The sequence below is a fragment of the Hippopotamus amphibius genome, chromosome 12 (assembly GCF_030028045.1).
Source record: "Hippopotamus amphibius kiboko isolate mHipAmp2 chromosome 12, mHipAmp2.hap2, whole genome shotgun sequence".
Classification (NCBI taxonomy): domain Eukaryota; kingdom Metazoa; phylum Chordata; class Mammalia; order Artiodactyla; family Hippopotamidae; genus Hippopotamus; species Hippopotamus amphibius.
In genome coordinates, this window is record NC_080197.1 from 87,193,066 (window position 1) to 87,205,306 (window position 12,241).

General features: G+C 55.1%; 1 protein-coding gene across 1 annotated transcript in view; it reads left to right on the top strand.

Annotated features, from left to right (window-relative positions):
• The first annotated feature begins 2,873 nt into the window (after positions 1 to 2,873).
• The window catches only part of FAIM2 (Fas apoptotic inhibitory molecule 2), a 29,536-nt gene continuing 20,168 nt past the window's right edge, over positions 2,874 to 12,241 (top strand). The window contains exons 1-5 of the mRNA XM_057702791.1: positions 2,874 to 2,986; positions 6,411 to 6,606; positions 9,279 to 9,382; positions 9,802 to 9,866; positions 10,316 to 10,369. Coding sequence (XP_057558774.1) covers positions 2,972 to 2,986; positions 6,411 to 6,606; positions 9,279 to 9,382; positions 9,802 to 9,866; positions 10,316 to 10,369 — 434 coding nt within the window. The 5' untranslated portion in view covers positions 2,874 to 2,971. The remainder of the gene's footprint in view (positions 2,987 to 6,410; positions 6,607 to 9,278; positions 9,383 to 9,801; positions 9,867 to 10,315; positions 10,370 to 12,241) is intronic.

A 12,241-nucleotide genomic window follows, 5' to 3' on the forward strand; every position in this document is an offset into this window, starting at 1 on the left:
GTGAAGCCTTTTACACATATTATCATTTTTTAAAAATTTATTTATTTTTATTCATTTATTGTGGCTGTGTGGGGTCTTAGTTGTGGCATGCAGACTCTTAGTTGAAGCAGGCAGGATCTAGCTCCCCAACTAAGGATCAAACCCAGGCCCCCTGCATTAGAAGCATGGAGTCTGAGTCACGGGACCACCAGGGAAGTCCCTATATTATCATTTAAGCCACTCTACCGGCCTGTGAAGTCAGTACTATCACCATCCCCATTTTACAAGTGAGGAAATCGAATGAATGAGAGGGGAACTAACTTGTCTGGAGTCATACAGCCTTCAAGTAGAGAAGCTGGCATCAGCACTGAGGCTACCTGACTCTGAAGTCCGTGCTCTTGATCACCAGACAAACATTCCAACATCTGGGTGATGTTGGAAGACTACAGAACCAGACATATAAGCAATGTCAAGATCATAGAGTTCAACATCTGACAAACATTATAGCACTGACAATGTCAAAATGTCTGAGGAGTATAAGGATTATGCACAATGTTGCACTTTACTCAGCCAAACATTTATTAAGCACCTACTACTTCCATGCAAGGCACTATTTTAACCCAAGGGTGTAGTGCAAAAATGTGTCCTCTCATATAGTTGATGGGGGTGGAGAGAGCGAGAGAGACCAAAAAACTAAACAACAAATATATGTCAGAGGTGATAATTGCCATGGGAAAAAATAAAGCTGAGTCAGGAAAAAGGGACCATCCAGTGAGCTAGGTGGGGGTACATTGGTGGCATTGCTACTTGTATAGGATCAGGAAGACCCCCCAATAAGGTGATGTCTGGGCAGAGCAGTGAAGTAAGTGGGGAAGCGAGCCATGCAGCGACATGCAGATATCCCAGGCAGAGGACACAGCAAGTGCAAAGGCCCTGAGCTATGCTTGGCCTAGTCTGGCAACAGCCAAGAGGCCTCGTGGCTGGAGCAGACAGAATGGGGAGAGAAGGAGCAGATAAGAGTCACAAACACAGGAAAACGCCAAGGCCTCCACAAATTCAGGCTCTGTGCAGCACTGCAGCCTGGGTAACAGTAATAGGATTCATGCATTCCACATGCTTGGCACAGTTCTGCCAACACAAAAAATGCTACAGACAGGATCTCTTAGAGTCTAACAGGGAAACAGACAAACTCCGCAGTGCCACGTGATGGGTACTATGTCAGGGCACTATGAAAGTAAAGAAGAGCTCATCTAACCCAGACTAGGGGCCAAGGAGGCTTCCTGGAGGAGATGGCACTTGAGCTGCCAAACAGGAGAAGGAAAATGCTCCAGAACACACATGCGGAGGGGGAGGGAGGCCAGAACCTGGAATGCCACGCAGAGCTTCTGCAGTAGTGCCAGGGCCAGGGAGCAGCTTGCTGGAGGAAGGGGTCCAGGAGAAGGGCTTGGGAGGAAAGGGATGGGCTAGGGAGGCGGGTGTGGAGGGGCTTGGGTCTGTGGGGACCAACAGAGCCCCTGGACAGGGAGGCCCAGGTTTAAGCAAGTGTGGGAAGTTGGTAGTTATGGAGTAGGAGACACCAGGTGAGTAGAGGTGGTAAGAAGACTTCAGCAATTTCCCAGGGCCCTGCTATCTCACCGGTCATTAGGTAGGTTGAGCCGGGAGGTGGCAGGGAAGCAGAAGGTAGGGGGCCACCCCCACCTGCACCAGATCTTGGTTTCTCATCCCATCCTACAAAGTTCAGATCCTTCTTTTAGGCTGATCTCTGGGGCAGCTCCAGACACTCTGGAAGGAGATTCCTCAAATAATAATAACTCAAATACTCACAGCCCTTTGTGGTCTTCAATGTACTTCCACCACCATAACCCCTGTGTCTCACAGTAAATCTAGGATGGATAGAGATTTGCTGTTATCCTCCGTTCCCTAGGAGATGCTGCAGTTCAGAGAGGTTCAGGCTTTGTCAAAGTCACACGGTCACTGGGTGACTAAACTGGGACTGGAGCCCAGCTCCTGAGATTGCAGCTCCCACAGTGACACTGCAGCAACTGCAGAAAACAGGGCCTGGCGGTGGCTGAGTCCCGAGGACGAGACTGGGAAAGGGGGTGTCACCTGCTCTGCGATGAAGAGGAGATGGAGACGGGGTGGTGGAGGCTGAGAATGGAGGCAAAAAGGCAGCAGTGTAAGGGTTGGAGCACTAGAGGCCTCTCCAGAAAGATCGGGTACACATCCCAGCAGGATTGAAAAAAATAGAAGCTGTATCCTCCCACACCCCATGTCTCTGTGACAAGGTAGGGAGGGGCCTCTTGCTCCCATTTCACAGGTGAGGAAAGGGAGTCAAGAAGAGGTGCCCACATGGCTTGTCCAAAGGCCCACAGGCAATTGGGGCCCAGGGGGCCTGTTAGAAGCCAGGTAGGGTAGACAAGACATCGGAGACTTTTCCCACTCCGGCATGAATGACGAAATAGAGATGATGAGAGGAGAGGTGGAGATGGAGATAGAAACCGGGGCCGCATCCAGAGGGGGAGGGGAAACGACGGAGCCTGTCAGCAGAGATGGTGGAGAGATAGGCCCTGAAACCCAGATCCAGTTACAGACAGGCAGCATCAGCTGCTCGGCTGTCGCGGAGACCCGGTGCCTCCTACCGCCCGCGCGGACCCATCCACTTGGGCACTTCCCCAGCGCAGAGCTCTCTGGTCCCCGGGGGGTGAGGGTACCAGGGTGGAAGGAGGCGGGAGGAGGGGGCGGTGCACCGCCTCCTCCTCCTCCGCTTGCAAATCCGCAGAGGCCTCCGCCGCAGCCTCCTGGCCCTCCCCGGTCCCCTCCGCCCCTCCCCCGCCCCCCTCCCCGCGCCTGGATGGTACGCTCCGGTCCGCCTGGCCCGGCTGCAGTGGATGTTGCTAGAACCCACGCGGAGGAAGGAAGAGACGCAGGCAGGCTGCGGTGACCCAAGCGGCCGCCCCTGCCTCAGGGACCCCCTTCCCCGAGAGACGGCACCATGACACAGGGAAAGGTACCGGCATCTCCCCCATCTGCATCATCCTCCATCCTCTGGTTCCCCCATCTCCCTGTCATCCTAAGCAAGCTCTCTGGACCACTGTAAGCATCCTCCCTTGGCTCTTGTGCGAAGGTCCTGCGTGGTCCTTGCTGAAGTCAGAGGCCCAAAAGGCCCGTTTCAAGAAATAGGTTGTGGCCTCTTCCTGCCCACCAGGCTTACCGCTTCTCCCATCTACATTCCACCCCGTGCTTTGGCATCACAGGACCCTTCACAGCCGCCCAGGTCCCCTTAAAGTGTCAGCTTAGGTGTCTGGTGTGCATGCATGTGCGTGAGTGCCCAGGATGAGCCCTGAGGGGCAGTCCCTATAGGGCATCCCCCCACCCCTCCAACCCCAACCCCAACCATATTACATACTCATCTTTCTCACCCTCCACAGAACCCTCCACCCAACTCCTTGTCATTATTCCATATCTGGATACAGACCCTGTGGTTGGGGGGTTACTATGGCAACCCTGCTTCAGGATGTTCTAATTTTTGTTTTGGTTTTGGCCATAGGACTGAATGGGACCGTAAAAAACGTCTTCTCTTTTTGTTCCTGTTTTAGGCCTGAAATGTAGGGGAGGGGCTGGGCCAGAGACTTGGCTGGCCTAGTAGGGTTATGTAACATCAACAGCCTGTGGAATTATACAACCACCAGGGCTTGGGGCAAAGGAGGAGGGTCCTCTGGCCCTCTGCTTGGGGGTGCTAAGGATTGGGCAGAGAAAACAGAAGAAGGGCCTTCCCTCTACTCCCCCTCTTTTCTCTGAGATGAGCCATAGAGCCAATGGCATCTTTCCTGGGCTCTCAGACCCTCCTTTCCCTGTTTTTAAGCTCATCAGGCCTCAAAATGATGTCATTGGGTGATACCACCTCCTGCCATTTGGGCAGACTTCACTTGAGAATGCTGGATGTTGAGGGGTGGGGGGCAGGGCCTAAGAGGCTCTGGGGTCTGGTCAGCAGGGTGGTTGTTGGTGAGGAGGACCAATTTGGACAGGGCTAAAGTCAGAGGTGAGAATCCTTTTCCCAGGCACAAGCCCTGGGTCTGGGCTCAGAGGACCTTGGTTCCGGAGGGCCGAAATGGGTTTTCCTGGGCATGACCCTTCTCGATCTGCCTGATGAAGGGGGTTGGGGAGTAGGAGGGAAGATCCAGGGTCCCATTCCCACAGGCCCGGGTTCTGAAGCCCTTCTCTAAGGACCCAGGGGCGGGGGGGTTCACCATGGTGCAAACGAAGAGCTCCCCCTTCTGCAGATTCTCTCGCTCCATGTCCCACCCCCACCTCCACCAGTCACTTTGCTGACGCTGCTTCCTGTCCTGAGGTGAATGTATCGCCCCTGCTTCCTCTGCCCCTCACCCCCAGCTTGCTCCCAGGCTTTCTGATGATGGAAAAGACCCCTCCAGTTTCAGTGGTCCTCAGGGCTGGATGGAAGCAAAGACCTTCCGGTCCATCTCTGGGCTGCCTCAGCTAGACGCGCCCTGCAAAGAAGGAACTTTGCAGCCTCCTCAGTGGCCCTGCAGGTTTAACACGTTCTTTTTGGAACCAGACCTAAATCCCGTTTGTTTTCTGAGGTTCAGTCCTTTTGGTGCTGTTTCAGTTTTCATACCACCCCTGCCTCCCCAATCTTCCCTTCCCTGGCGGCATCATTCGGGCCCTCACAGCCCATATCCTCTCACTAAAGCTAAACTTGCACATTGTGAGGCCACAGACATATCTGAGTGCAAGTAGACTTGAATTTTCAACCTGCCATGGGACATTTCCTACTGAACCTCAGTTTCCTGTAAGATGAAGGAAGGGGGGCTTCTTAGGTGGCGCAGTGGTTGAGAATCCGCCTGCCAATGCGGGGGACACGGGTTCAATCCCTGCTCCAGGAAGATCCCACATGCCTCGGAGCAACTAAGCCCGTGTGCCAAAAAACAAAAAACAAACAAACAAAAAAAAAGATGAAGGAGGGGGCTGAACAAGGTGCTGAACACCTCGAGGGGCTGAACAGAATCAGTGATGGTCTGATTCTGTTCTGGTTTGAGGGAGAGGCTGAGGTTCCAATAGCGTGAGGCCAAAATGGACTCTTAGCCGGGGGCCTCTTGCCCCTCCACTCCCCTGCAGCTCCCATTCCTCTTCCTCTTTTTTTTCTGTCTGCACTGCACACTGTATGTGGGATCTTAGTTCCCTGACCAGGGATCGAACCTGTGCCCCCTGCAGTAGAAGCGTGGAGTCTTAACCACTGGACCGTGAGGGAAGTCCTTCTCTTCCTCTTTTTTCCCTCTCCTCTCCCCTTTCTGTTTCCCTCCTCTCCCATCCCCACCCTCCTTGGTTATGTCCAGCCCAGCAGAAGGAGGCCAGTCCCAGTGGACGGTGCCTGGGCTCTGCAGCCCAGTGGGTCACAAGTGACTCTGAGTCATTCTTCCTCTCTAATCCTCGGTTCCCTCATTTAAAAACAGGGATCAAAATGCACCTCACAGGATAGAAGGGAGATTCAATAAGAGAACCTTTCATTTAGTAATATTTTTAATGGCCTACTACTCTGTGCCAGGCCCTTCCCTGGGCCCCAGGGAAAAGATGGAAACATACAGAGCCAGTCACTGCCCTGGGGACAGCGACCACCAATGATGGGCTCGCCTAAGAATTTTCTTCTTCCTCAGTTCTTATCCCAGCTCCGGTATGTGCCCCTGGCCAGCCCTGACCCTCCTAGGGCTCAGTTCTCCCATCTGTAAAACAGGGAGATTCTTTTTTTTTCCAGATTTTTTGGGGTATAATTGACAAATAGAAATTGTATATTTCTAAGGTGTATGATATTTTGATACACATATAACTTGTAAAATGATCACCACAATCAAGCTAGTTAACACATCCATCACTTCACATAGTTACCTTTTGTGTGCGTGTGTGGCAAGAACACTTATGATCTACCCTCTCAGCAAATTTCAAGTACACAGTACAGTATTGTTAACTATAGTCACCAGGCTGTAATTAGATCTCCAGAACTTTTTCATCGTGCATAACTGAAACTTTGTGCCCTTTGATCAGTATCTCCCCACTCCCCCCACCCCCCAGACCCTGGCAACCACCATTCTACTCTGCGCTTCTATGAGTTGGACAATTTTAGATTCCACATATAAGTGAGATCCTGCGGTTTTTTTTCTTTCTGTGTCTGGCTTATGTCACTTAGCGTAATGTCCTCCATGTTGTTGCAAATGACAGGAATTCCTTCTTTTTTAAAGCTGAGTAATATTGCATCGTATATATACCCCACATAAAGTAGGGAGATTCTTGTCTGCAGCCCTGCCATTCCATGTACAGGTGAGAAAGTACCCATGGAAGTTCCAGAAATTGAGGGGCTGGTGAAGAGGCCTTGGAAGGTGCCCTTTCCCTGGTGACTGTCTCTCTCTGCCTCTACTCCACAGGTCTCTGTGGCTAACAAGGCCCCCGGGACAGAGGGGCAGCAGCAGGCGAATGGTGAGAAGAAGGAGGCTCCAGCAGTGCCCTCAGCCCCGCCTTCCTACGAGGAGGCCACCTCTGGGGAGGGGCTGAAGGCAGGAGGCTTCCCCCCAGCCCCCTCGGCTGTGCCTCTCCACCCCAGTTGGGCCTATGTGGACCCTAGTAAGTTCTCATCTCCTGGAGGCGGAAACATCAGGGGGAGTGGTGGGCCCAGATGGAAAACCTGTGTAGGAGGAAGTTGCCGAGAAATAGATGCACTGTGTGGTTGTTGTATGAGGCTCTGATGTCAAAGGTTTGGGATTGGAGGACTATTCTGAGGGTAGGTCAAGCAGAACTCCGAGAAGGAGAGATACAGTTTCTGCAGTCATAGTTCTCTTGGATGGGGAAGAGGGGCTTTTTGAAGTCACCAAGCTAGGGCAAAAAGAGGGGACAGATGGGGGAGAGAAACCAAGGGCTAGTCTAGAAGCACGGGATGCAGAGAGGGAGTGCGAGAGGTCAGAGTGGACGCAGGAAGGAGCAGTCTGAGGCTACAGCTGACGGTGGCCTCGGCTGGGGCTGGCTCCCTGTGAGTGGGGCTGCAGTGTGCTTACACGTTGGCTGGTCTGAAGCTTGTCCCCCTGGAGGCCCCAGGGTTGTTGAAGGCGGGGGCCTGAGGATCCACTTCACCCATCATGCTCCTTGTCGCTCTTCCCTCCCCCAGGCCTTCATCGGGGGCCGGAGAGCATGATGTGGGGAAGGTGTGTGAATGCCAGCCTCGGTGTCCCTCGCGGCCTGGCACAATTCCTAGGCAGACCCACCCAGGCTGGCGCCAGCTCCTTGCAGACTAAGAATCGCGGCTGGTGGGGGCCCCTTGAGCATCCCGTGGGAGCTTTGCCTCGGGTCTGCGAACGTACAGCTCCCACAAGCTCTGAGGAAGTCTTCCTCAGCCCCTTCAGCCTCCCTCAGCAGAGGGAGGGCCCTTCCCCCACCTTACCAACCCTCCCCCGCCTTCAGCAGAATTCTAGAAGGGATCCCGGGGACAATGCCTCAGACACAGTCTCTACTCACAAGGAGCGTCTACCATGGTCCACACTTCCCAGCACAAAGCCCCTCGGCCCAGACCCAAGCAGAGCCACCCCACGGTGACCTACTGGAGGGCCTCTGAAGGTCTGTTGCTCGTGGAAGCCCTTCCTACTGCCGCTGATACACACAGGACTGCTTCTTCTCTCCTTTCCTCCCCCTCTGTGGCCTGGCCATTTGGGCTTTGAGGGGGATGTGGACAGAACACGAAGGAGTGAAGGATAAGAGGTTTAGGGTCTCCAAGCCCCAGGTTGGCAATGGGTCCCTCTGCCTCCCTCTTCCTCATTTCTCGTATCCTGGTTGCCAGGACTGGCTGCCGTAAGGGATGTTTTCCAAGGAACTGTCAGGGCAGAGGTAGGCAGCTTGTTTCAGTCAGGACGTGACAAACATTTACTAAGCATGCACCAGGCACTGTGTCTGGCACTGGGCTAATTTCTGGGGATGCGTTGATTTGAAAGACCTGCCCTCACAGAGCTGACAGTGTAGACAAGTAAATGGACGACTACCACACAGTGAAAGGCCGTGATGGAGGCCTCGGCAGTTCAGCTAACCTGCCTGACAGTCAGAGAAGACTTCCTGGAGGAAGGGGTGTCCATATGGAGACCTGAAGAATGGCATGTGTTAGCTTGGTGAAGAGGTGGGAAAATGAAAGTCCAAGGCTGAAAGAAAGAATGTGCAGAGGCCCAGAGGCAAGAGAGCTCCTTGCTGAAAATAATGTAGAGTCAGGCTGGAGAGAAGTAGAAGGGAGTAGTGTGCAGTGGGGCTGGAGGCCTCGTGGGAGGCTGAGGAGGCTTTGTTAAGGAACTTGAACTTGAGTAAAAATCAGTGGGGAGCCATCAAAGAACTTGAAACAGGGCAGTGCCGAGGTCAGCTTTGAAAGACCAAGACAGAAGCTATTGCTATGGAGGGGAAGGTCAGGGAGAACTGGCAGGGACAGTGGAGGAGAATAGAGTGGACACATTTGAGGCCTCGGGAATGACCCAGACAAGAAACGAAAGAGAGAGGGTGGTGTGGTGATCGTCAGGCACAGAGCTTTCACTTTTATCTTGTTTCATCCCCGTGAGGTGGGTATCACCAGCTCATAGCATAGAAGAGACTCAGAGAAGGCGGGTGACTTGCTTAAGGTCACACAGCTAGTCAGTCTTTAGGAGGGATCCCCATGTTTGCTGTGGAGTCCATGCTCTTCTGAGAGCCTGAGTTCTGGGACTAAGCCCCCAAACTTCACCCACACCCCACTTCTTGCCCTTGTCCTGGCTTTATCTCCCAGCCTCCCCCAATCCCTGGTTCCCAGCTGGAGTACCAGCAGGTCCACCCCTCCAACGAGTCCCCAGTTCCCACCCCAGGGGCCTCAGGGCAAGCCGGGGTAGGACCTTTGGTTCTGGGATGTGCCAGGTAGCCCTGGGGGTGTGGCTGTCCCTCTCTGATTCTCCACCACAGGGGAACCAGAATGTCCAGGAAGGGGATGGGGGCACAAGAGGGAAGGGCCACCTTTGTGTGGCAGAGCTCGGCCCCCAGGGAGCCCCAGCTTAGGGGGGGAGGGAGGGAAGATGACAGTTCATTCTCAGACCCAGAACGGGCAAGGTGAGAGGCAACCTGGGAGAGATCTGGGATCTGGGTAGGATGGGATGGGGTGGGGCGGGAGGTTTGAGAATGGAGCTGGAGAGAAGGGCTTTCCCTGGTTCAGAGAGCCAGCCTGAAAACAAGGCAGCTCTGAGCCACTGAGGGTGGTGTTTATATGTGTGAGAGCACTCATGGCCTTCCCCCTGCCCATCCAGGCAGCAGCTCCAGCTATGAGAGCGGTTTCCCCACTGGAGACCATGAGCTCTTCACCACCTTCAGCTGGGATGACCAGAACGTTCGCAGAGTCTTCATCAGAAAGGTAACTGCCTCCCTCCAAGTCTCCCAGACTGGGAGGCTGGGTGGGGGGAGCCTCTGGAGACGTGCCTGGCCCAGCCCTCTGCCCTGAGGCCATCCCTCTCCCCATCCTTGTGATCCCAGCTGATGGCACCTGCTGGAAAGTGGGAGCAGGCGCTGCCCCTTCTTGTGCCTGAACGTGAAGTCTCCTCTCTCCAGATCACGTGGGTGTGGGCTCTGGAGCGTCTTTGCTGTCCTTTCGCCTTGTCCTGGATTCATTCCAATGACCCCTAAGAAGAAGGGTGGAGGGCACAGGATGTGGGTCTGCAGGGTTGATCGCGTCGCCAGGAAGTTGGGGTCTCCCTGAGCCTCCCTGGGGGCCGGACCCCTCCTTGGCCTCCAGAAGGGCCTCCCAAGCTGAGTGGACCCCCCTCGCACCCCCAGGTCTATACCATTCTGCTGATCCAGCTGCTGGTGACCCTGGGTGTCGTGGCTCTCTTTACCTTCTGGTGAGTTGGCCATGCGGACCAGCACGTTCCAGGGGTGGTGGGGCCAGGTCTTGGGTTGGCAGGGGCGTCCGGGATCAGACTGTCCTGGGAGTGTTTGCCTGGAGCTATTGGTGCAGGGCAGCAGCCCCCTCGTGCTGGGAAGAACCCTCAGCAGCGCCCAGGGAGGGGTCCTCCGACCAGGGGCAGGTGGCCCCTGTGCTTTCTAGGCCTGCAGGTGTCTGTGAAGCGATCGTTCCTCTCAGACGCACCAGCCACACGTCCAGGCACATCCGAGTCTCAGCCTGAGACGGTGGCTGGGGCTCCCTCCCCTACCAGGGGTGCGGTTTCTTCCTCTCAAGTCCTGTGACCTGGGAAGCGCGGGGTGGAGCGGGGGGGAGCAGGTGCAGATATTGAGCCAGAAATGGAGACGGAGGATAAATTCTGATTCTCTTTCCTTCACTTCTCTGCAGTGACCCCGTTAAGGACTATGTCCAGGCCAACCCAGGCTGGTACTGGGCATCCTAGTGAGTACACCCAGGCCCCTTCCCAGAGCACCCTCAGCAGCACAGGGTGGGAAATCCCCCCTGACAGAATCTCACCCATAGCCTCTCCCCATCCCAGAGGAACTGTCCGCACAAGAGTATGGCCAGAAGGGTCCTTCTGGGGCGTTTAGAGCTCAGGGGGAGAGGAGGGCCTGGGTGTCCGTTCTGGTGCCGGCACAAGGAGGGAAGGGTGGAGCTGGGATCATGGCTGGAGAGATCCAGACCTTGGCCCGGAGGAGAAGTGGGGCTGGGCCACCTTGTCCCACACTCATAATAATGTTACTCTTATTAGTGCAGCTGTTATTAATGCTTATTAATTATTAATCATAATAGCTACCACTTATAAAGTGCCTAATAAGGGCTGGGCATTGTTCTGTGCGCTTGATGTACAGTGTTGCATTCTCTCCTCAGAAAACTAAGTCTCAGAGAGGTTGAGTAACTTGCCCAAGGTCACACAGGTAGGCAGTGGTGAGGCTGGGATTCAAACCCAAGATTCAAGTTGAGGCTTGTCCTCTTAATCCTTCCGCTTGGCAAGACCCTCTTCCCTCGAGCAGTTGGTGCCTGCTTTTCCTAAACTCTTTGAGGAACATGGCAGGTAACTTGAGAGAAGGTTTTTCTGATCCTCCGATGTGGGCAATGAAGGAGTCATTCTGGATAATTCCAGGCCGGACCACCCTGTTCAAAGCAGAACTACTGTCGCCAAAGTCTCCTTCAGCACCCACTGTGAGCCCAGGCTGGAACTGGGGCTGTCGGGGAGGAGGCCTCTGCAGGGGAAGGAAGGGACGGCACAAGGCAGCCTGTGAAAGAGCAGCGTTCAGAGGAGGGGGAGCCCTCCGTCCACGTGAGGGGTGCACCTCAAAGGTGCGCCAAGAAGACTGGGGACTGGAGTGACTTAAGCAAAAGCATGGGAGTGGGAGCGCACGTGGTACGTTTGGTAGATGATGGACCAGGCTGGCGGAGCCCTGGAAGGTTCCGTGGGCAGGAATCCGGGACATCCCGGAGAACAGTGGGGCCTTCCTGGGTGGAGGCTCTGAACGTCCACCCAAGGAGCTTGCACACAAGAGCTGTCCCAGGCCTGTTCCTGGTTGGGGATCTGGTGGGAATGTAGGCTTAGCCCCAAGCCTTCTGGACCACCCAAGCCCAGGACAGTCCCAGAGTGGGCCTCGAGTTACCACGAGCCAGCCAAAGGCTGACAGGAAGGAGACATCCCGGCCCCTGGGGCTCCTCAGAGAAGCGGAGGAGTGGAGGAGGGCCCCCGCCAAGCTGGGGGTCCCGGGGAGGAGACAGTCACACCCAGAGCCTTTCTTAGGGCACAGGACGGAGGACCTGTCTGCAGACCAGGCAGGGAGGCAGGCATCTTGGGGAACTGCAGGCACTGTCGGGTAAAGCTAATGAGGCCCCAGGGACTTCCGCCCCGGCCAGCCTCCGTGGCAGGTTGGCATGGCTCCCGGCACGTCAGCACCGCCTGGCAGCCTCTGCACCCTGAGACCTCAGGAGTGGAGCCCCAGGCCTCTCGTCAGGCCTTCTGTGTGAGGGTCTTCAGGATCTGTGCCTGAGCAGATGGTGGCAGGGGCACAGTCTAAGAATAAGGAGGCTCAGGAAGTGAGAGCAGAGTCCACTGTGCTGAGGGTGGGTGTGAGACTCTGCCCTCTGAATGGGGAGACTTAGCATCCTTCCTCCTCCGCACCTCCAGGCAGAAAACAGAGATGCTGTCTCCGGCTCAGGGGTAGGTGGGGGTCAAGAGAAGTCGGAAGCGGGCACAGAGCCCGTGCTTTCCACGGAGCGTCACAGAGCCTTAAAGGTGCTTGGGAATTCACCACCAAGATGCCGCCCTTTCCTCTAGAAAGCCAGCCC